This window comes from Trachurus trachurus (genome assembly GCF_905171665.1).
Source record: "Trachurus trachurus genome assembly, chromosome: 24".
Taxonomy (NCBI): domain Eukaryota; kingdom Metazoa; phylum Chordata; class Actinopteri; order Carangiformes; family Carangidae; genus Trachurus; species Trachurus trachurus.
The window spans coordinates 25,025,716-25,051,127 of record NC_139910.1 but is presented as its reverse complement, the minus strand read 5'-3'; the positions used below and the strand labels follow the sequence as shown (position 1 = coordinate 25,051,127).

Genomic DNA, 25,412 nt, shown 5'->3' with positions numbered 1-25,412 from the left:
GAAAAACTGCTCATTTCTTCAACACAGTGATGTATTGACACTCCATGAGGAGTAACATCTCCCAATCTTCTCCTCCATCTTATTTTTTTTATTTTTTTTTACCCGTTTTACATTCTCTTTCTTCTAGCCCAGGGGCGTTTAGGATCCGCAGCACTGCATATATCCAATTATACTACGGCTCTGAGCACGGCAATGACACATCGATTGACACAAGCGACATCCAGCCTTATCACAGTGACATGATGCAGTGCTGGGCAAGCATCATTAGCCTGATCAGCCAATAGCGGGACAGCTCGTTAGACCCCCAAGGGCTGGACGTGCAGCTCTGGCTCTAATACAGATATCATAAGACAAGGAAGAGGAGTGATAAAGTGATAGTGAGAGGAAGAGAGATTATAAACCTTGGAGGGACGATGTTATGTTTGTGCGCTCTTCTGTTTGGGGCGCTTCCACTGGGTTGATGGTGGGCAATTACATGTTTCCTCAAGCCACGGTTACACAACAACAGGAGCAGCTTCAAACCTCCATCATCCAGAAGATGTTTCACATGCGATGGTACTGCAGGCAGCTGTCAGATCTTTAAGCGGTTGTTGGAAGTGTTCAAGCGACCCGGTCACGTGAGCCCACGGTCATGTGGGAATTTCCCGAACTAACGCGATCAACCACAGCGACTATGACAAACAGAGTGAGATCATTCCAAAGTGTGCTTTTGGGATGAGTTGTGCCCAGAGGACAAATCATTCTCTGTGGGACTCCCTTGGCCCATTTCTGATCTACCTGTGGTATTTATAGGCAAATGTTCTCATATTTCCATGCTCCACTTGTAAGCCCTCTTTAGCCAAAAGCTTTTCGCATATCGTCGAAAAACTTTCCCTCTGCATTTGCGAGGAGAAAAACAAGACTTCCCTTATCCAGTTTAATCTTAAAGGGATAGTTCAACATTTTGGCAAATTGGCCCATTGCCATAATCCCAATAGTTTTAGGAGTAGGTTTGTTACCTTTAATTGTCAGTGGAAGCTATTTTTAGAACGGCGGAGCAGAGCCGTGAGTTTTTTTCGAGGTAAATTCATGCAAAACCGCTGATGCAGTCTCTGCATTTGCCTCGAAAACAACTCGTAACGTTCCGTTATTATCTCATAACGTGGTGAATGTGCAGGTCACAACTTGTCCACCAGAGCGTTTTGGAGTTGTTGGATTGTGTATTTGATGAGTTTGATGAGGGAAACCAAGAAATCCCTCCCATGAGCCTCCGTAGCGTAGCTCTGAGCAGCTCACGGTTCTGCTCCGCCGTTCTAAATCTAGCTTGCACCGACAATCAAAGGTAACAAACCTACTGCTAAAACTATAGGGATTATGGCAATGGGGGCCAATTTGCCAAAATGTTGAACTATCCCTTTAATATTGATCAACTGAGGAGGTTGGGCATCTATTACGATGTTAAAGTTGCCACATCTGTGCCCAGCTGAAGCTCTGCCAAGTTCCACAGCGCCCCGCCGAGTGCTTTATAGCCAACAAACCCCCGGCCCTGCACCTGTTTGCTCGTCCGGGCCACCTCAAGCTACTTAATCCCATTTACAGAGACAGTGGGTTGAATTATTCAATGCTCAAATAAAAACTCCTCCAGTATGCATGAGGAGGTCTAAAGATACCCTGCACCAGCAGCCTGCTTATGTGTTTGTGTGGACATGTTTCTCATTTGTCCGTCATAAAAACTCTCCCTCTTCATTAACATCGTGTCAAAGTGAATGGTGCCATTGTTTGGCCCCTCCAGGTTTAATACTGTTGAGCAGACGCATCCGTCAATGTGGAGAAAATGCTGTTATTACTGATGATTTTCTACTCAACAGAACATTGTGGACCAGAGGAAACACAGCTTTTTCCTTGACTAGCACCTCTTTTGTCATTTTTTTTCTTCCTCCCTCCGATGAACAGAGGAGAAAATTATTTTCTTTTTAAAAAAGAGAAGGAGGCCGTGCCACTGCTGTGTTAGCAGTTAGCCAGATGCGGTCACAGCCTTCTGAGCACGCCGTGGGAAGTGAAATAAGGACACTGGGGGTAAGCAGGAGCGGAGAGGGTTCGTCGGCATCGTCAGACTGACAAAGAAATTCATCACTAGATCCATCTGAGCAATTACTGCTTTCACTATCAGACCGACGAACTGTTTCCTGTTGCCTGTCTTCAGCCTCCCTCTCCCCTCTCAACGCTCTCTGTTTGTTTACCATGTTCCTGACTGTGGAACAATGCAGCGACCTTTGCAGAAATAATTCTATTACGTAAGTTGAGTAATTGCTCTGGATGTGGAAGAGGAGTGTCCGCTGCTCTTCTTTGCGTGGCCCTCAGCTCCTATGTCCTTGGAGTTAAATGAAACTCTGCGGTATTCATAGAACCTGACAGGAAGAGGTCCGCTCAGAAAACAGAGAAAGAGGAGGAGGAGGAGGAGGAGGAGGAGGAGGAGGAGGAGAGAAGAGGAGAGAAGAGGAGACAAAGAGAAAAAAAGGGGGATAGATATGAGACGACAGGGAGATGGAGATGAGCATGACAAAAGCGGTGAGCCAGAAGCAAGCAGGATGAGAATGCTATAAAAATAGTTCACCCCTTCCCCGTTTTTTTAAGCCGAGCTGGGCATGACATGTACCTCCAGATTGTCCGAGCGGCTCTGAGAACGGCCTGCACGGTGCAAAGAGCTCTGCAAATTCTTTCTTTGTGTCTTGTTCCCATAAGTAAAGGTGTGCAGTCACAAAGTGCAGGCTGCAGGGGTACACAAGAATAAATGGAAAGAGTGTAGGTAGTTCTTGCCATCTGAGGGGTTTTTTTTGTGTTTTTTTTTTTCACTTCTTCTCTGCCACCTAGAGCCCTGCTGGCTACAATGGGAGGAGAGCGGAGAGGGACACGTTAACAACTGGCACAGATGAAACAGCGAGAGGCTTTACTGGCAGAAATGTTCACTTTACTTTGTTCGAGTTTCTTTATTTGGACGATGGGTAGAAATGGAGCCAGAGAGGAAGACAATTACTGATATTTGCTGTGAGCTATCAGAGAGGGAGAGACCAAGAGAAACAGAGGGACAAGCTCCACTCCTACACTGTTAATTAGAATCTCTCTCTCTCTCTCTCTCTCTCTCTCTCTCAGCGCTGTGCTCACTGAATAAAACAGTCACAGAACACACACGCGAGGGGCGGCGACGACTGTGCCCGTCGATTTCATCTTCATCAAGCTACCTCAATCCAACAATGAAATTGTCGGTAATATGATTGTATCGCACTACACTGGGCTTTTGCATTGTTTGAGGGAGATCGCACAATATTCTCCCTGTGATCCATAAGTATAGAAATTGGATGGGCTTGTGGGTTTGCAGCGGGGGGAGGTGGTGGTGGGATGGGGTGGGTGGGGGGGGCAGATAAAGAGAGAGAGTACAAGAGGCAAAGCAGTGGAGGAAAATAACAGGAAAGCTGATTTCATGCTCAGGGGATTGCATCTCATTCTCTCCCAGCACGCAGCGACAGTTGTGCGGTCCTGCTTGTGGATCTACTGCCATCTGGTGGCGCGAGGCTGCACTGCTGGGCTCCGGGGGGGGCGGGGGACCATGACGGGGGCAGAGGGCTGCTGGCAGAGTCAACAACAGAAGATTGGGGGAGTCCAAGAGGAGTAAACTTGACCCCTACTCTTGGGCCAGGCGGTGTCATGTTGACTCTCTCTGAAATGTAAACTCCAGGAAAGTTCCCAAACCAAAACTGCCTGTTTGCCTGACTTTTGCCTCTTTTATCCTTTTCCATTCCTCTTCATTATTTATTTTCCCCGCTTCCAGCACAGGAAATGAAAAGAAATTGCTTCAACGAGTACCAAAAGAAAGAGAAAATCAACTACAAAATTCCCATTAAGGGCAATACCGCTCAGTTAAGAATGCTATTATACGCTTGGACTGTCCGGTCAATATTAGTGAACATCTATCTCCAAAACTAGCAGGAGGAGAACTTAAGACTTAAACCCACAATGTCACGAAGATGTGAAGTACGTCCCTATCTGTGCTCTTTTCTTTCAAGAAGAAATATCTCTGTGTCGATATGAAATCAATAAAAGCTCACTTTAAGTCATCCGAGGCAGCGCCAGGAGTTGAATTAATGAAGACCTCTCATCACTAATTAACACATAAACACACAGCTCCCATCACCAAGCGGGAGCAGGAGTCGATTACTGGCCCTGCATGGAAACGATTGCGTCAGATGATCTTTTGCAGGAGACGTGAAATAAGAGTAAGAGGAGGGAAAGTAGAAAATAAAAGAAACCGTAAAGAGAAAAGAGAGAGAGAGCAACAAGAAAATTGGGATTTGAGAGATGTGAAGTCATACACAGTGGCTGGGTCTGACATCAGAAAGGTCTGGATGATTATGGGATGCCAGGGCTCACAGAGAGCAGCTCTCCTAACAGCCTTCACCACCTCATTAGTCTGGCCCAGCAGCAGTATGCCCCCGCTATTAACCGCTAAATGAAAGACCGCCAACCATGATTACTGAGGGGAAGTCCCTTGTCGTCATGGGGATGAGAGATCCCTACGCACACACGAATGGCACGCGCGCACACGGACTCACACTTCAACTTCGGCGATAGCTGTTTGAAGGACGTTTTATGAAGAGACGATTCAGGCACAAGTGGATATTTTACACATCATCAGTCACGGCCGTTTTACTCCAAAGCCCAAAAATGTGAAAGCGTAGAACATCAAGCAAAACCTGTTACGACAAATTGCCTGCATTGCAGTAAAGAAAAAAAAAAAACATCCTCAACAAATGCAGCCAGCAGTTGCTTCATTTAAAGATCACATGGAGCGCTCAGCACCGCTTCCATGCAGCAAATCTAACAAAGGCTTTAATAAACAAATGAGGGAAACAGCTTTGAGTCCTGGAGTCAAGGGTATGAAACTCACCGTAAGTGTGTGTGTGTGTGTGTGTGTGTGTGTGTGTGTGTGTGTGTGTGTGTGAGGGTGAATTGTGCAATGTGTTTGTATGTATGCACTTCTGTACACAGCGTATGGTCAGCACAATGTCACATCAGCATAATGTTGCAGTTGAGTGTACCTGGTGTTGACTGAGTGCACAGGTGTGGTGGAAGGAGCCCTCCGGCTAGTTAGTATTGCACTTCAATAAAGGGGTGGGAGGGGTGTGTGTGTGTGTGGGGGGGGGGGGGGGGGGTGCCTCAAGGCCAGAAGGCCAAGATGTCCTGACTGTTGCCGGTTGACAAAAACACAGGAGTCTACATTTCCCACAAGGCAGCTTGGCTATTACTGAAATGCCCCCAGAAAGGTAAATAAATACCCATGCCATTCAAACAGCGCTCACAGTTTGCAACAGTGGCTCTCTCTCCAGAGACCCAAAAGTCTTTAAACATCAGTTTCAAACAGCTGTTAAATCACTTTCAGCGTAAAAAAAAAAATCACAGGAATGCTCCTTTAATGCACCCAGTCCAGGTACATTTAAAATAAAATGGTACTCACGGTCGTTGCAGTGAGTCCCTGTGTATGACGTCATGGTGCAGTCACAGGTGAAGTTCTCCCACTGCTGGATGCACACGCCCATGTTGGCGCACGAGTCCTCCTGGCAGGTCGTGCTCGGGCCTGGAGGATGATGGGATGGAGAGAGAGAGAGAGAAAGAGAGAGAAAGAGAGAGGGGGATACAACAGGTGCACAGTCAAGCAGCAGTAAGAGCCACTGCTGAGCCTTAACAATGCAGGACCCATGCAGAAGAAATGCACTCTACAGAGGTAGATATATATACAGCATGTAGGCCTCCAAGAAATAACCGGGAGCAAACAGTGTCACCACAGGAAGCCTGACCCGGAGCACCGACACACTTAAAAACAGTCTGAGGAATCCTGTTTCATGCTGGGTTAAAAGCGTGGCACTGAGACGGTGATGCAGAAGAAGAAGAGGCGCCAGGTTTTCACAGGATCAACAGCACGCTTCTCAAGCGGTGAATTAATTACAGACAAGCAGCTGTACAGGATGCTGCTTTCCCTCCTAATCTGCATTGAAAACATGATGCTGCAGATGAATTAGATCCCGGCCCGGCTGATGTGATGACACTGTCAACATCCTTTCATTTCCTTCTTTCGGAGAGTGTGTACAGGTGGATTTGCATGCAAAAACTTTTCATCATTCCGACATGTTTCCAAGAAAGTTTTAGCAGAGTAAAACTTAGAACACTGCATTCCCTCTATGAACAAGCAAGACGAGACATAAAAAAAACCAAAAACAACCTTTTTTAGCAAAAGACAACTCCATTTAACGATGCGCATTTTTACAAAAAAAATGGCATCAGAATGACCCTGGCGATAATTGTTCTGTCTAAACATCTCTTTCGCTGTGAAGACGGTGGACAGTAGACACACTGGACAGACAGAATTCATGAAGAAGTGGAAGAGAAAAGAAAGAAACGCAAAGAGAACTTGAGAACACAGTGCATATCCTCGTGTATGCACGTCAGGCAGACGGGAGCCGAGGAGGGTATTCAAAGTCAAACTGGATGTGTGTTTGCTATTCCTCTACACCACACATACGTAGCTCTTCGTTTTGAATACTTTCTACTGAGAGGGAATGCAGATAAGGACAAGCGCACGGCAGAGATAACAAGATAAACAATCCCCGTCGGAGTCTAGACAGACACGGGGGGGTGAAATCTCAACAGAAAACACCTCCGATAACCACAGAGGAGACGGACGAAAGTGGAGTCAAATTAAACAGACAGTCCAAAAATAAATGGGCAGACAAGTGCAGGTAAACTGTGTTTAAGAGCAATTGTCTTGTGCAAGAAAAATGTGAAGAAAAAGAAGAAGACACTTAAAGTTTGCCGGCTGAAAGTGCATTTACTGTGTAATGTACAGTGATGGCAGTCGACCAGGCGTCCCCATAAGGTGAGCACACGTGTATTTCTGCATATGGCAGCAGTGTGAATCTCATGCCTGTAGCACAGAGCAGTGATTGTTTACTGGTGCGAGCCACGGAGGACTTCTCTGTGTTGGATAGCTGCAGCAGGAGGCCGCTCGCTCTCTGAAAAACACTTGTCTAGGTAAAGTAGCCAACATGATGGGTTCTTGAGAAAGTAACAAAAAAAAAGGAAGAGAGGAAGAGAGAGACAGAGGTCTGATACATCAGCAGCAGGCTGACAGTGTTTGGATGTGCAGTGACAGCCTCTTTCTTCTGTTTCGACTGGCATTTTCATACAAGAACACAGCGCTGTGGCTGTCTGCCTCCGCTTTTTACACAGTCTACCCGACAACCACATACCCACATGAACCTCACTTATCTGACCTCGTCTGTTCACATTATAATTAAACTGTATACTCAATTTTTTACAACTTTATTGGATACATCCCCCAAGTCAGGCAGTTAGCGGTGAATGGTTTAGAACACTAACAAATACACTATTTATCTACATTAACACTACAGCAGTGCTGTTGTATAAACCAGGCAGTAATCATACACTATTTTCTGCCTCTGGTTATTTAATCACTTATTCTTTCTCTCTGTCTCTCTCAGTTTCTCCTCATATGAACTTTTCTTTTCAGAGAGCGAGTCACCTCCGCAGCACCAAGAGGGGGGCATTATTGCCATGGTGACACCCACGATGCATTGCACACAGCAGACTTTCAGGCGAGCAGCCCTCGGAGAGGTGGAGTTTAACCCTCTACCTTGCAGGTCGGCTTTGGTGAAACCAACTTTGTTAGCGCAGAAAGAAAATAACAAACAGAACAGAGCAGAGCGGAAACAAGAGTAAAGGTTAGTGAGGGAGCAGCACTGTTAAGAGTTCTTAAAACTTGTACAAGTTTGTCACTTTTGCAGGGTGCAACGTTGGCTATTGATCTGGCAGTGGGGCTCAGCTCCTACATACATCATAATACAGTTAGTTAGAGGGTGCTAGGCCCTGCTCATAATGCCTGATGTGTTGGTTTGAACTTATTTCAATCTTCTGCTGCCCTCTAGAGGAAAATATGTTGAGGCCTGCACCGCACACAAGGGGCATACGTTTTCTAAACACTATTAGGTTTTAGGCATGGAAGCACAGCTCAGCAGTTACTGTAATATGGATGGAAACAACTTCAAGTCAAATCTGACTACAGCAACAAACACATCAGCAGCTTATTTGTATTCTGATGCAGCAACATGCTGGTTTGCTTGAGGATGGTAATTTCAGGGGTTGGAGAGGGGAAGAAGTCATGATGGTGTTTAAACATACGCATCAATTAGGGGGTTAATTAAAGTTGCCTTACTCTGTGAAATTATCTACAATTTGTTATATTTTAATGAGACCTGAAAATGCTTGTTTTTATCGGCGTTGCTTTTGCAAGTTGTGTTTTAATACTTGCAGTCAAAAAATAAAGCGATGCAACAAAAAAGGTTAACAAGCCATTATTAGGGGAAACTGAATGACAAATTTTATCCCATAATGTGACAAATACCTGGCGAAGAGAAAGAAAATAAGTGGGATTAACAATGCCAGCGGATGGCTTTAAGGGCCACTGAAGAGAGGTCTAATTAGACTAATAAATCTCACACGGCAGGTCATGATTCTTAGACGCTACGGGCCATCTGTACCTTCACAGCCACGCTCAATCTGCCCGCTGCGGAAAAGGGCATCATTGATGAGGTCTGGCAGGCGGCCATTGAGGTCAACTGAGGCCAAGCAGCCCTGGAAGCCTTCCCGAGAAACCACCAGCTTAGGCAGGTTCTGGTACATGTTGGGTCCCAGACCTCCGATGAACAGGTCACCTGAAGGGAGGAAGGGAGGGGTGAATAAACGAGTGTATAAATGAAGTGAGCACAGAAGCCAGCAGATGTCAGACCTGTTTGCAGATGATTCTATTTAACACCCCTGGAAAAACATATGAAAGTCGCTGGAGAGTGTAAGCCTTCTGTTTCAAGTCCACTCGTGGGCATTAAAGAAAATGTCACTAAAGACTCAAAGGGATAGTTCAACATTTTGGCAAATTGGCTCATTGCCATAATCCCTATAGTTTTAGGAGTAGGTAAATTCATGCAAAACCGCTGATGAGCTTTCACGTTCCGTTATTGTCTCATAGTGTGGTGAATGTGCAGGTCATAACTTGTCCACTAGAGCGTTTTGGAGTTGTTGGATTGTGTATTTGATGAGTTTGATGAGGGAAACCAAGAAATCCCACTAGCCTCCGTAGCGTAGCTCTGAGCAGCTCGCAGCTCTGCTCCACCGTTCTAAAAATAGCTTGCACTAACAATTAAAGGTAACAAACCTACTCCTAAAACTATAGGGATTATGGCAATGGGCCAATTTGCCAAAATGTTGAACTATCCCTTTAAAGGAGGAAGTTCATGTTTCAGATCTGCTGTTATAAATCAGCAGACAAAACTATAACAACGTTAGCAGTGTTAGAAAAGGCACTTGGGGACTTGAAACAATTGTATTTGCATTTTGATTGCATTGTTCCAGATCTCTGACCCCGTGTAAAACTCCAATGTGGATGTTTAATTAAAATGTTTAAGTGCCTCTGACTTAAAGTGTATCCACTGTGAGGAAAATTAAAAGCTGATTCATTTTCACACTTTTTTTTACAAGTTAATTTTTTATCTTCGGGGAGAGTGTGAAGTCCAGCCACTGAAATTCAGTGAGTCAAAATTCTTTGGTGTTACAGTGGAGCTCTGAGTCTTTGATTTTGTTGGAGATTTCAGACTTTTGACTCGGGTCAGACTGAGGTCCGGGTCGTGTGCGGGCGGACTGCTTGAGACGTTGGGACGCCGTTAGATGATCATATGAATTTCTCAGACAGCAAGGGTGTGATACTGTACCTTTGAGGTCGAGGTTCTTGGCTCCGTTGACATTCTGCGTTACTGACTTTGAGTCCACCTTGAGTGTGTGTGTGTTGGAAGCGTCCCGCGTGATAACCACATTGTGCCACTGGTTATCGTTCAGTGAGTTGTCACTGTTCCCCTTCAACAGACTCGGCCCATTCCCCAGGTCAAACACATAATGGATAAACCTGGCAGGAGGAAGCAGGAGATGAAGAGATCAGAGTTTGTTAGCATATGTGTGTGTGTGCGTCTATTTTTATCTTCCCAGACTGATTCAATCTGATAACAATCTTCACCAAAACACAATGATTTTTATGTTTTTACAAGCTCACAAACGGTGCACAGGAGATTTGGGATCGATATTTGTTCAGCATAGTTAAATGAACAATTTCTTATGAAACCGCCTGCGCTGCTGCTTTATTTCTAATAAAAACATTTGGGCTGGAGACCATGGAATAAAAAAACATCAACGTGACACCGCCCCACTCACCCTTTGACCAGTTCAACAGCGATAAAGTCGTTCCCATCGCCGCTGTTGAAGATGATGAAACCATCGGGGGAGGTGGTTTTGAACTGAAAGAAGAGGTGCATTGTGGTATACGCCTGCAGAGTGGCCAAGCCCAGGTAACTGCCTTTGGTCTTGAAGGTCACGGGATCGGCGATGATGAAGCGCATGCCGAAACGGGCGTTGAGCTCGCAGAAGTCGATGTCTCCGTTCTTGCACATGTCGATGTACTGCATGCCGTTGAACTTCAGGCTCTGTGGGGACAGTTACAGAGAGGTGGGCTGATGAATACATTCCCAGATGACAAAACTACTATTTAGTTATTTAGTAACCAATCAAAGCAAAACAATCGTAATGAACTTAAAAGAATAGTTCACCCAAAATTGAAATTTCACTCATTATCTACTCACCCTCATGTCGACTAAGGGCTGGGAGAAGTTTCAGAGTCCTCCGTGGCTTCTCTGAGTTACAGGGGGTCTCAGCGTAGCAGTGCATGTCCATATAACGGTTGTAAATGGATACCAACAAAAAGACACACCAAAAAACATCCAAATACCTCCATGCTGTTCGTATGTAATGTCCGTCTTGTATTGAAGCCCCAACATGAGAAATTGTTCCGAAAAAAATGAAATAAGTCTATATTTCAAGCTTGTTTGTAGCGGAAGCTCCTCTTCCTGGTCCGTCCAAATCTCGCGAGAGATGACACTGCCGCAAATCTCAAGACGGACATTACATACGAGCACTATGGAGGTATTTGGATGTTTTTTGGTGTGTCTTTTTGTTACGAAGAAAAGTGGTATCCCTTTGCAACCGTCATATGGACATGCAGTGCTGCACGGAGCCCCGCTGTAACTCAGAGAAGCCACAGAGGACTCTGAAACTTCTCCCAACCCTTAGTCGACATGAGGGTGAGTAGATAATGAGTAATTTTCAATGAGAAAATTTCAATTTTGAGTGAACTATCCCTTTAATATGATAATGTGATCTTTGGCTATGATGATGAAAAATTACTACAAAGAAGTAACCATCCTCTTCAGGTTTAATCAATAATCAACATCTGCTGCATCAAGTACTTATTGCGCTCCCTACCTGAAGATGTCCTATGAAGGAGGAGGGAGCAGAGGAGACGAAGCGCCTCTCGGTCAAGATGCCCGTCTCCACGTTGTTGAACTCCAGACGGGTGTGGTCACCGGCCATCTGGCCTGAGGTGGACAAGGGAAGAGAACGGAGAAGAAGCCGAGGGATGAGGGAAGTTGACGAGAAGGAGGGATAAGACAGACCTGACCTCCACACAGCATTAGCAGAGTTTTACTTTGGGTCACATCGATGAAGTAACGCTACTAAAGCTTGAGGTCAAAGAAAAATTATAAAAGTATCAAGGTATCAGGTCATTATTTCTGTTTGATCAATTATCAGAAACCAGGCAATCAGTGTGTCATTTTCCCAAAATGGTGCTTATTTATATTATGAATAATCAATATGACACACTCATATCAAACAAGAAGCACAACATGAACATACTGTCACACATTAAGTACCCATCTCTGATTTTTTTTTTTCAGTTTCATGGTCAAAAGTCTGTTTTATTTTTAATTTTATCAGAAGAAAATAACCAGAAAGGGGTCTCAATTAGGAAATCTAATCTTGCTGAAAGCTACAGTGAAACTGAGACAGGATGAGACAATAAATAAAAAGATGTTGTTGAGAAGAAAGGTAAAACAAAGGAAAATAAATAAACATGTGTACCATGGATATTGCAAAACAGCAGGTAAATTGTTCACGAGAGAAATACCTTCAGCCATGTCGTCATCCACAGTGATTTTGAAGTTTTTACCGCGGCGGAGCACTCGTACCGAGTGCCACTCATTGTCGTTGAGCTTTTGTCCGGCATAAAGAACCTCAGGGCCCTTGCCTGAAGAGGAGGGTTAGTTAGTCAAGGGATGGGGGAAGCACAAGCACAAACCAAATCTTTGTTTTCAGGCAACAGGCTAGATGAATTAACCAAGAAAAGAAAAATATTCTGTCTCATTATGGAAATAACATATTACTCATCTGAAAACAGCAAGAAACAAAAATTTGGTTTGGATCAGACAACAGAGGAAAACAATACAAATCACAACTGACTGCAAAATATAAGAAAACATTTGCTGTTACTCAGACAAGGACTCAGACTGTGACTCAGCCCAAAGAACATAGCATAGATTTTCATAAAACTCTCTCTCTCTCTCTCTCGTTATCCATCTACTGTATCTGGCTCATATCCAATTGGCTGATAGATTTAAATGACAACCCCCCCACCAAGTTATACACGGACCTCATTCAGACTTAATTAATTCCAGTTTAATTACAGCAGATTTGCTCAAATGTAGTTTTACTGAGGCTTTTAATACAGTAGGTAGATCCAGTTGAGCGTTCTGTGCAGTAATTCATGTAACCAACCACTAGAGGGCAATCCAGCCACACTGTGTTTCTGTTTAAGGCCAGAGCAGCTAACTCAGAGTCTCTAAAGCAGCTGAACAATGTTGAACCTACAATTTAAATTCAAACAGCAGTATTGTTTAGTCACTTAATGATTTCTTCTGCAGATTCAGGATTTTATTTTGTTGACTAAACTTGTGCTGCCCATTGCTGGCCGAACCCTGCAGATAATGTGTACAGTTTGAGGAAGGTAATATAAAGTGTCAGTGTTTGCTTTCATGTGCCTTCAACACTACATTTCAAATATTTGGATGTTTTGAATGTGAATGTGTCAAATCAGCTGGTTACAAACTGAGAAAAACCTGTGACGTTCAAGAATTCAATATGCGTTGAGCAACAATTCATGATTATCTCCTTTGCTACATGTCTCTGTATAGTGTATGCATGTGCACTGGCTTATTATCTGATAACAGTGATTAGCCTAATCAATATGACCCAGCATCTAAAATTTGCCACCTCAGATACAGTAGGACGACCTGAAACCGCTCAACTCTCTTTCTCACTTTGCTCATTTCCCATTCTCCACAAGCCTGTGAATAATAAGAGTCCTCTTCATGAGTAAGAGCATGACTGCTAACACCTTCTGTTTATCGTATTAGGAGCCTATATAAAGCAGTACGTGGTACAATAAGGAAGGCAAGAAAACAAAACAAGTGAAAGACACAGCAATATATTACAGTATAATTGGGAAAAACAATATAGCCCATAGAGAAAGTGCAAATGTTCAGTAGCTATAGGCACAAAGGGGAAGATTAAGAACAAGTTGCCTGAATTAATTTGAAAAATGGGCCATTTTAAAATATATAGAGTACATTAAGTCTGATTTGCATAACTTTGATCTCTGGCTATGACTTTTCCCCCTCTTATCTGAGAAATCCTCTTATCAGTCCCCTGCATTCACACATTCCTGCCCTTACATCTAGCACACAGGCTATAATCAAACATTGATTGTAGGAAGAAGGCTGCAGAAGAAGAATGTTGACTTACTGGTGTTACAGTTTATCCTGACACAGTCTAGATGGGGAGGGGAGAATAAGTGACAGATGAAATCGCATCCTTCAAGGTTATGGCTGCAGACATCCAAGAGTAAGAAAAGCCACCTTCCGGGGACGGTCACATGACGCTGGCAGCCATTTTAGCCTGCTTGGCTACTGATGGGTCAGTGTTACCATACTGATAGTGGAAATCCAATTTAATCCCAATCCAATTCTTTATAAATAACACTGCACTAATGCTGTTCAATTTTGCTGATTAAAATAAGCTGTATTCTTTGTTTTAATTAGATCCAACATGTCATTAGAGTGTTTGTTATTTCTTGAAAAGTGAAAATGTTTGGTTACATGTCGAATTGTAAAATTTCAAAATGGTCGTTTGCGATTCAATGGCCACATCGATTTTGCAACCCAGCAAGTGGAGCCAAAATATTGTAACAGTAGCCCACTGTATGATCTAAAATAAAGCCTTTTGTAGATTATGTGTCACTAAAATTGGGGCTTTTCATGAAAATCTCCATCCAAGGGAGAGAGAGCACTGAACCTGTGTTTGGCAGGTGCAGGTTGAAATCCATGTGACCAGGCTGGTCATGTGCCGTCAACCGCAACAGAAAAGTGGGAGCAAACAGCCTCGAGCCACGCAGCACCAACGCCGTACAGAGGCCTAAACAGAGGATCCTACAGGGCTCTATGAATTACACTTATTACTGTAGCTTAGAATTTGGCTTGTATTAAATTTTAAGTTTTAACTGTTAGAGAAAAAGACCACAGTGCACTTTAAAAACATGAAATACTGACTACACATGGTTCATGCTTTTAGCAGCTGTGGCAGCCAAGTATATTGGATTCTAAAGTAGATTAGTTAGATTCAGTTCAGGTGTTTTTTTTTATGTATCCATAAACTTTATTTCAAATTGATCTATCCTAGGGTCACTGGTGTAAAAGCCTGCACTCTACTTAAATGTACCACTCGTGCCACCATCTGCAGGCGCGCTGGGTGCTGTGGCATCGGGCTGTTTGCCAGATGGGCCGCAGGCTCGGGGCCTTTGAAGGGGTGAGTGCCATCTTTGAACAAGGCATGGGAGATGCCAGCTAGACCAAGGGTTACTAATGGAAAGAGAGAAACATGAACCTGCTATCATGAGGAAAACAATAATAAAAAATAAAAAAACACCACAAAAATGCATACAATTAGTGCAGCACTGAAATGTACCGACGCTTACCTGCACTTCTGAATAGATGGCAGATTATTATCAGTTGCTATCTGAATTAATGCCTGAACACAGTGCCATCTATTAAAGTAATCTAAAAAGCAAAAAAGCTGCGCCTTTGGAAAAATCTATTTGTCCACGATAATGAGCATGACAAAAATGATCTATGATCTGTTCAAAAGATGTACAGCGGAGCATGGATAACTTTGTTAAGTGTTAGATTGATGGATATAAAAAAATCTACAACAACAACTCAGCATCAAGGCAGAAAAAGTTACGATTCAGGCAACAGTGCATGCAACTACGAAGACAAACTAGAAAAAACAGGTTTTAGTACGTGTTAGGTCTGATATCAAGTCTGGACCATAAAAAAAGAAAGAAAATAGACAAAAGTATGAAGACACAAAAACATTGAGGCCTCCTCTTGGACTGGAGGGGGGAGGTTTATACGATACCTAGGTTGACAGTCAGTTTGACCCTCCCGCTGTCCAGCTCCAGCCGTAACGTGTCGGCCGACTCGCGGGACGTGGCGGCCATGAGCAGACCGAACGCCCGCTGGGACCTGAAGCGGAGGGACACGTCCTCGGCCTCGGTGTGCATGACGTTGGGCATCACGACCTTCATGTACATGCTGCCATCGAAGGACAGGATGGAAGACTCTGTGAGAGGAAGAGACAAGAGAGGGTTTTTTTTAACATTGACGGTGATTTAAGCACAAATATCTTTGATGTACTGTCTGTGGAACCAGCGGGGAGAGGCTGTGTCCGACTCTGTGAGTGTGCGCGCGCGTGTGGGTGCGTAAAAAACAACAACAGATACTATCATAACAGCATAAAATACAGCAATATATTTCATACACTTCACATCCGTCTGACAGCTTTGTTTATGCTACCAAAGCTTCTGATAAGATAAAAGAGAATGCGTGCTATGAAAGCAAACACACACACACACACACACGGTGAAGAAAACTGAACCTATTTTAAAGTTGGAACCTGCTTGCATGTGTGTCTCTTCATATTTTATCACTGAAAAATATGCACACACACATGCACGCGCACCCAAACACACACACAGACACACACACACACACACAGGTCCCACATGCCCAGTTGCAGCTGTATTCATCATCCATGGAGTGACAGGTGAGTGTCTGGGAGCTCAGGCTGCTGAAGGCTGCACACACGCTGCTCAGTGTGCAGAAAATTAAATCATCATGCTACTTCCCCCCTCTCTCCCTGGCAACTCCCCTCCGTCGCTGTCGGTTGGTGTCTTTTTACTCTAATTGTGAAATCTTGAAATGAAAAATCAGTGGGGAACACTGAGACTGCAGAAAACACTCCTCCAGGACACTGTAAATAAGGGACTGGAATACTTCCACTGGATGATTTATGTTATCAGACCTGTTATTACCAGTCTCTAATTCTCCCCTTTACTGCTTTTGTTTTGATCTTATTTGACTATATTTGTATATAGTATATATTTTTTGTTTGTTTGTTTGTTTTAGTTGTTGTATTGATGGTTTTATTTCATTTATTTAGGTATTTTAAATTTAATTTTATTGCTTATCTGTCTGCATTTCATTTATTAACTTATTTTTTATCAACATCATCCACCCTGTTATTGCCTTGTGTACTTGTATAATTTCTATTTTTACTTTCACTATACATGGATAGGAGAAGGCACAGTATGTTCAGTATGTGTACTGTATAGGGGTGACTGATGCAACAGTTGGGGGTGGCAGTGGGACTCCCTTTTTTAATGTATTAATTTAATATTTTTTCTTTTCTTTTTCTTTTTCTTTTCTGATGTCTTTTTTACTTTTTTGTGAGTGTTACTTTACTTTTTTAACATAGACAATAAAGTATAAATAGATGAGGAGGTTTGAAGGGATTGTGTTCAAATCTTATGAGTTGGAAAGAGGGAGAGAGAGAGCCAGAGCGAGTGTGGCAAAGAAAGAGGAGGTCTGTCAGCAGACTGGAAGCCTCTTGGGGAGAGAGAGACAGATTAAAAAGGGTATCCAACCATGAAATACCTGTTTTGACACCTCAGCTTTTAAAGAAAAAATAGCCCTGTGGCCTCTGAAATGCACCAGCATTTGGCTGCATCCAGGGAACTGCTGAGGCTGTAGGTGAACATCACACGAGAGAGAGGGGGGGGGGGGGGGGGGGGGGGGGGTACCTGTAACCAGTGCAATGTCACGTGACGTGTCGCATGCTGTGTGCTTTTTCTTCTTCCCCTTTACACGTGGTCTACTGAGTAAAGTGCCGTTCACAATGCCGACATGCTGAGAGAAAAAATGTTTACTCATGCAATCGTTAATGCATTATCAGTGCTATTGGATTTTTCCCTTCACTTAAATGTCAAAATTCATGTGATGTGTTGGAAAATTCATTTATAAGCAGAGCGAGACCACTAAACCATTCATCTCAGCAAGAAGTGCTCGGCTATAAAAATCCAACATTTGTCTGTGTTGCTTTTAGGGCTGTTGTAAAATCCATTCTATGAACAAGCTGTCGACTGTGTGGGTACAGTAGCCTGGAGGATAATGAAACCTTGGCTCACCATTGTTCTACTCAATTTTAAATTGCACAGACTCCCTCCCTCTTCATGTCTCCTTTGCTCTCTCGCTCTCGCACACAGAGACACACACATCAGGAGAAAAAAAAAAAAAAAGACTCAAATATCTACACATGCATGCACCCCAGCCAGTTCACAGACGGATCTCTTAACTGACAGAGGCACATATTGATTTGTGAGCCAGGTCAGGTCCCAGGCTCAGACTAGCAGGAAAAAACAAGAACGTGGTGAGAGTCAATCTGCAGCTCAGAGAACTCAAAGAGACAAGAAGGACATGAAAAGCACCCTATAAAACAAACTGTGATGTCCAGTGTGGAGTTAAAGAACACTTGGCACTGAGTCCTTGGTAAACCAATTCTGACAGAATTGTAAATATGAGAATTTGACATTGGGGCTCCACTGAAACGTTCTTGTAAATGGACTTGTCGTTTCTCAAAGAACAATAGCCTGCTGGCTTTTAAAAACATTATTGCAAGAACTCTTTTTGAAACAGCAAGGTCTAAAGGAGACCTTTGTTCCAATTTCATGATATAAATAATGGACCACTGAAGCTGCTAGGCAGGAGAAATAGACTAGAGTGTAACAATACATGGAAATATGATAAAAATGCAATCGACGTTGGCTGTACAGTAAATACCAGCTTTTCTATTTTTCTATATTCTAGCATGCTTATGAAATTCACCAAAGTTTAAAGTCCTGGGTTAGCATGTTATCATGCAAATATTATCAGCTTTATATACAGCTGTAGCTTATGAAAAATCAATTTTCTCATATTTATTCATATACTATGAAATATTGGAAATTCCTGAATCAAAACTATTTCACTTCAAATTAAAATAAAGTGATTTGCTCCTTCAAATATTCATAGTATTTCCATTGTTGCAAAATAGCCACAAGAATCAGCTTAAAAACCTTCTGAATAAACAACAAGCTGTAGGGATCCACAGGAAATGCTGTGAAGTGGCTTAAGTAAGCTCCAACATAATAGCAGTGGATTTTAGAGGTCTGTGTTTGGTGCACAGATCCTTTTTGGGGCAGAGTAGTCCCCATCATGTCTGACTGTCATCGATTATTCACAGCAGGGATCAGGTGTGTTGTAGTCAAATGGATTTTTATTGTCTTAGGAAGGAGAGGGAACTTTTTAGGTTGACTGTCCAATCTATTTCATTCCACCCAAAGCTTTGGCAAAAAACCAAACCAGAGGAAAGATGAGTTTATTTAGAAGACGTCCAATCGGTTTATTTAGTAAGAGGAGTGTCTATGAGTGAGCTCTATAAAAGTTCACGTCTAACTGATAAGGAATGATTGGCAGAATAAAAATCACTTCTCCGCCTCACACAACCCATGTCTTCATCTATCAAACGTACAGAATTTCTGCATGACTAAAAGGATGAGGACAGCACACACAAGGTGTTGAGAAAAGTTAAGAATGTCTTGTTAGTCTTTGACCTCCAATAAAGTCAAGTTATTAGTAACAATTACTGTATTAAATCAAAATCTTAAAAACTAACAAAAAAAATAAAACAAATTGAAAGAAAAAGAAATGACAGCCAGTGTGTGAAGAATATGACAGACAAACACACTGGCTGTGGCCATGTTGGACAGTGTCAGTCTTGATTGCCCTCAGCAGTGTGCTCATTTTCTAGGTTCATACCGGTGGGCCTGCCTGCAGCCCTGCAGTGCTGAGCACACAAACCTGCTCTCACCAGAAAAATTCACAGCATCACACTTCTATGGTTTACTTTGCAATGAACAAGTTGTCAAGTTGTCTTGGCCACATTGAACTTACTCTACAAGACGTGAGATGCTTTAACAGAGGGTTAAGTCCATTACAACCTCGATCTTATTTGTTAGTTTTTGGATGTTTTTTTCATACAATACTCACCAAAGTCACTGCTGTGATATTGGAACACAGCAACATACTGTATCTATAACAGGAGAGTAAGATGATCAGACAGTTTGTGCAAGTAGTTCATCCAGATTATGTAAACTAAAGGTGAGTGCACGCTGGGGTTAATGTAAATCTATGGGGACTGAACGGCGTCAAATGACATGCGAAAAGCTCGATATTAGTGAATAACACGTACAATGACTGCTATTTTTACACCATTTCATGAGGGCAGGCTGGCTAAATGTAGATTATAATTGTCTACTAGGTTATCCCACAAAGGCAGAAACTGGAGGTTCGTTCTAAAGGTAGTGTGTAAAAATGATCATTTGTGGTTTTTCTGTGGAAAATAAGCAAATACGGTAAGCACTATTTCTAGTCAGAAAAATGCGCAGGTTTCCTAGTAACTTAAATGCAACAACAGTTTCAAGTGTCTATGTCACACTGAGCTAACTAGCAGCCATAACAAAGTTACATATGGGTTATATTTTAAGGGGAAACTATGATTGCAAAACCTCCAAGGAGAGGTTTTTGTGTTTCTGCTATGGGAGTAAGAGTTTGGAACAAAATGAAAGTGGAGCTTAGGGCCATAAATCAATTCAAAAATATAAGGAAATGGTGTTTATGCAATATACTGTAGGAGTGACAAGGGTGTTTAAATGTCACCAGGTTATCATTGTTTTTTCTTTCTTTTTCTTTTCAACTTAATTTGTTATGGATTTTGCTAGACGTTAGTGTGTATGTGTACACATGAGATACATTTATGGAGGCCTATGTGTGTATGTATAGTATGTAGGGGTAGTCCAAATATCGCAAAATGTCAAACTACTTCTCTGAGCCTTCTTGAACAAGATAAAGAGTCATGAACAGCTTCCTATAGCAATGTCAGAGCTGTAAGAAGTGGAGCCAGCTGAGCTGCTCAACCAAACATAACTTTACATTGGCAGAGAATTAAACATCGCTCTCTGCAAAAAGTGAAGACGGCTGCTGTGATTATAGTCATTCATACCCAATGCACAGCTAATAACTGGTCTCAGCAAGATACTGCAGGTGATTGCACTCCATGTAACCACAGAGTGTGTGTGTTTGTGTGCGAGTGTGTTTAGAGTTGTTCGATTGCACAACACAGAATCTATGAAACCTTACACACATGTACAATGCAGTGGCACAGTCATGGGTTCAGCATGTGCTGCTCTGTAACTTGGTATTTCTTAAGAGAGATATCAGCAGCAATGAGGATGTCATTTCAGATGGTAATTAAGCTGCTACTTGTCAGTCTGTGCGTGTGAGAGTATGCGTGGATGCGTGTGTTTTCCAGCAAGCCCCACACTTTACATAATTAGCAGTCCAATTGAAGCAGAAGATGGAGGAGGAGGAGGAGGAGGAGGAGAGGAGGAGGAGGAGGAAAGCTATTAAGTCAGAAGCTTCACAAATATTCAGGGTATAGAGGAGGGAGTGCACTAGTCAAATCTCTTCAGCTCAAACACACAAATACACACACACACATATATACATAGACACACACACACACACACACACACACAGACAGTTAAGTCCTGTTCAAACTCTGAAATCAGTTTTCATTCTCCACATTTTTCCTCTCTGTGTTCCTATTGTTTACTTGCCTTGGCTGTAACTGTGTAGGATTATCTCATCTTTCCCCCCCCCCCCTCCTATAACAGAGTGACAAGTCTTTGTTTTAAATAAACAAACCAACAAGGGCCTTGACTGTCATTGTGGGTTTTCATGTGAATGCCTGTCAACCATTCTCCCACACACACACACACACACACACACACACACACACACACACACACATCTTAGAGTCTGCTGTCAACAACCTTTAAAGATCAAAAATCACATCCTCATCCTGACAGCAAGGATAAGGACATCGATAAAGAATCTTACAGGCACTAAGTATGTCTTTGTCTCTTTTTAGTGTGTACATGCAGTGTGTGTGTGTGTTACTGTGATTTTATGAGTACACACTAAGGCAGTAGGAAATGCCTGCACTCAACAGAGAAGGCTGCTGGCTGTGGACGTTATCCACAGTAATCCATGCCACGTGACTCACTCTGGAAACACACTCTCTCACACACGCTCCCACAAAAACACCGCTGATATAGATATAACGTTAGTAAATAGCCTACATATAATTCCCGATGTCAAAATGCATGTTTACCGTGGCCCTGTGTTTTGTGTGAGGAGTTATGTGAAATTAATTTTCCGTCGCCATCTTTGGAAAGAGAAATCACCAAGCTAAAAGCACAGTATTTCAAACTTGTGAGGGCTAACAGTTAGCTAACACATTAGCAAAGTGTAAAAACACATTCACAGCAAAGATTAGCATGTAGTCACATTTCTGGTCACCTGTTGAATGTAAATAAAAAATAAAATAAACAAATACCTTACTTCCGACTTTGTCCCCATAAGCTCCTAGGGGAAATGTCTGTCTCACGAGCTTAGTTTGATAGTTCACCTTACGTAATTCACTAGCTAGCGAGCTAGCTAACTGTTCCCCTGTTGACTTAGTGGTTTAGTCCTGGGTAAGCTACAAAGAGCACTAGCTGGCTAGCGCACATGTATCTGGTTAGATGAGAAATGGCTACCTGCTGCTAGAAACAGAGTTCAATAACAGGATTTAATAAAGTCAAAGCAGAAAACTAAATGTAGCTAGTTAAGTCCTACAGAAATCATTAATATTATGGCAGCAAATATAAAAAAATGATTAGCTTTAGCCTCAGTCTGTACCCATCAGTCATATGATGTTTTTGTTTTTGTGTCTCTTTAGTGACAGCTAGTGTATGTGTGGGTGTGAGCTTGTGGGTCTCTCAGTCTCTGTGTGTGTTTATCTCTGTGTATGAGGGGGTGGGACGGTTGGGTTTCCTTGGTGTGTTTAGCCCATAGACTAAAAAATAGGTTTAGCCTCTGTGAGGCACTTTGTATTACTTTGAATATGTAAAGTGCCATAAATAAAGTTGGATTTGAATTGATTTTATTTATTTTGTACTTATTAAAGCTTTAGGGTGAGCATGGGCTGGGCAACTATTCTCATTTGCTTAATCTCTTCCAGCAAACTTCTTCGTGGCTAGCTAAACAAATATTCTTGATCTATTATTGGGGGGTTAGGGTTAAAAAAAAAATATATCCTATGACCTTATTATAGGCATCGACTGGTAGCAAGGTCACAAACCAAATTTCTTTTTAATCTCCCTTTCCTGCTATATTTCTTCTATTCTAACATAACCCAGATTTAGGAAAATAGAACATACAGGCACACTTTGAAGAATGACATCCCCTTCAGACAGTGAAAACTCAGGCAGAGGTCACAGGGATTACGAAATATTCTGCTGTACTCAACCTAAGCAGGCTGAGATGAATTTATCAGGATATCACAAATCACAAGGGCTGGTGTAACACCAATATGAAACAGTAAGCGGTTTTGTGCATCAGACATATTGAACAGGCTTTACACAGGGATAAGGTAAATCCGTAGAGATTTATCAACATGTGACAGATACAATCGGTATCTGAAACACGCCTCTGCACATTAAATTTGAAGTATGATTTTGTAATGGGCATCATACTGTACTATCTACTCTTGCCTGCCGCAATTCTGGGCCAGGAACATCACAAGGACTTCATCATTCCCACGGTGTTGTTGGCTTAACCCCACTGCAGGCATGGCATTCTCCAACGGTCACTCTGGTAGATTAAGCCACCAGGAAATGGATTATTTAAAGCCAAGTGGCTTGATTTGACCTAATGGCTGTTGGCGTTATATGATTTATGACAGTTTGTGATGATTTATGGGTGTAAAACTCCAGCTTAGTGGATAACTGCACACACAGGCGCACAGGGGTCACCGGGTGCAAAAGCAAGCGCACAACAATTTGTGTAATAATCTTAACCAGCGAATGCACTTCCAATAAGGCCAATGGTTAGCTTCAATATTGAAGTTACGTGATATCCCATGAGCCAACCAGAAGGTCACATCGGCCAACAGAGAGACACTTCAGTCCACATGGACTAATCAGAGGTCCACTTAGACAAAAGATCGAGGGACTGGGTCTGGTTGTGACTTTCAGGCAAAAGTAAAATGTATTAAAAAATAGTGTAACAGTAGAACTCCTAAGGGCAAAAGGGGCAGGAAGGCCATTCCTCCCTACTTTATGACTCTCTATGACTCTATGATTACAGCTGGTATAAACTTTATGATATAAAGCAAAGTTTTCTCCAAGTTTTTCAGGCCCCCATGATTCTCTGCAAGGAGAATTTGTTGATAAAGTAAGTTTGATTTATGGTTTTGCTCTTTGCTGAGTTTCCCCACCTTGACTGTGCATTTTGTTGTTGCATCTGCCAGGGCTTGATAAAGATAAATCAGTAAATGCACTTTCTGATGTGTTTTGCAAGGGAGGAAAAAAGGAAAGGGCGATTCTAAAAGTATACTTAAGATTAAAGAGATCATCTAAAGAGCAGATTGTGTGTGTGTGTGTGTGTGTGTATGTGTGTTGAGGTGTGTATGTGTGTGTGTAAGGCCAGTATATTCATTATATTGGCTCTAACTGTAAAGTTAACAGCAGCACTGTAAATAGTAAAGCTTATATGCAGATTGGAAGACAGCGTGGGGGAAGAGCAGACTATTCTCCTGTGGGTTTTCTTTTTTCACGGCTTTTCTAAGTTTTGGAAAACCCGACTTGAACTCCTCTACCAAGAGAACTTTGATCTGCCTCATTTGCAGCAACATGTTCAACAAATGGAACAGGCTTATATTGCTGTAAAACTCCTCCACATCTGCTACACTGAGCTGTGCCTCCTGCGTAGTGTTTAAACCACTGAGTATGCAAATGAAATGTACAGCAACTAGCGTTATAGGACTCCAGAGGAGATGCTTAGCCTGAGACAGTGGGCATGCACCAGTGTGTGTTTAGATGTAACAGGCTTTACCTCACTGGCTTCCAACGGAGCCAGATCTACCCTTGACAAAGACGGGTCTAATATGTATACAGACACAGAAACAAAACGCAGTGTGAAGCACAGCTCCATCGGGGGGCAGCAAAGTCAAAGGCTGCCAGCTGCTGTTGACACCAGCCTCTCATCTGAGCTGTTAGGAGGTGTGTAGGGTGGAGATGAGAAGGGCGGAGGCACGAGCCAACGGTATAGAGGGAGGTTGAAAAAGGAAAACAACATATGGGGAAACATCAATGAGCAAAGAGCAAAAGAACAGACAGAACATGAAGAAATAAAAGGAGAGGGGGTGAATAAACAGGAGGTAAAGGAGCTATGGGAAAAGCAAATAAAATCAATATGACAATCAAGCTGACACTGCATCAGCTACAGCAGACCATGCATATCATGGTGCATCATGTTGTAAAATACATAAACAGTGTCTTTTCAAGCATGCCAGTTGTAAGAAATGCAAATTTATGCTATTTCATAGAACATACCATCACAAATACTACTGCAGACCCCGGAGAGTGTCAAGTACTACAGCAAGCAAAGTACTATGATGTATTTCTTCCCTTTTTTATCGTAAAAATCAGTAAGTCTCTCTGGGAGACCTTCTCCCTGCCACCCTGAGAGGTTTGGAGACTTGTCAATTTCTCAGATGGCCGAACACTGTAGGCTTGATTTCCTCTGTGTGTTCTCTCTCTCTCCTTCTATCTCTGTCCTGCTCCCTGTGTGTGGGGGTGTGTGTGTGTGTGAGTGAGCGGGACAGCCACACAGAAGGAAAGACGGAGAGTTTGCCGTGCAAGCATGCGTTCGGAGGAACAAGAGAATGAAATGAGACACAAGACACAGAAAGCAAAGGGGTGGGGGGGGGGGGGGGGGGGGGTGAAGATGGATGCAGCACATTCCCATCTTCCCTATTCAGCATAGTGTGCCACAATGAGAGTCAGGGTTTACATAACCCAGTACAGCTCCTAAGCACACATTTAATTACAAATG

General features: G+C 42.7%; 1 protein-coding gene across 1 annotated transcript in view; it reads right to left on the bottom strand.

The window, feature by feature from the left end:
- Positions 1-25,412, bottom strand: part of nrxn3b (neurexin 3b) — a gene marked incomplete at both ends in the record, with an annotated part of 315,810 nt that overhangs the window by 179,093 nt on the left and 111,305 nt on the right. Inside the window, 9 exons of the mRNA XM_084000441.1 lie at positions 5,489-5,608; positions 7,682-7,708; positions 8,586-8,759; positions 9,810-10,000; positions 10,303-10,571; positions 11,407-11,519; positions 12,110-12,229; positions 13,783-13,809; positions 15,454-15,657. Coding sequence (XP_083856567.1) covers positions 5,489-5,608; positions 7,682-7,708; positions 8,586-8,759; positions 9,810-10,000; positions 10,303-10,571; positions 11,407-11,519; positions 12,110-12,229; positions 13,783-13,809; positions 15,454-15,657 — 1,245 coding nt within the window. The remainder of the gene's footprint in view (positions 1-5,488; positions 5,609-7,681; positions 7,709-8,585; positions 8,760-9,809; positions 10,001-10,302; positions 10,572-11,406; positions 11,520-12,109; positions 12,230-13,782; positions 13,810-15,453; positions 15,658-25,412) is intronic.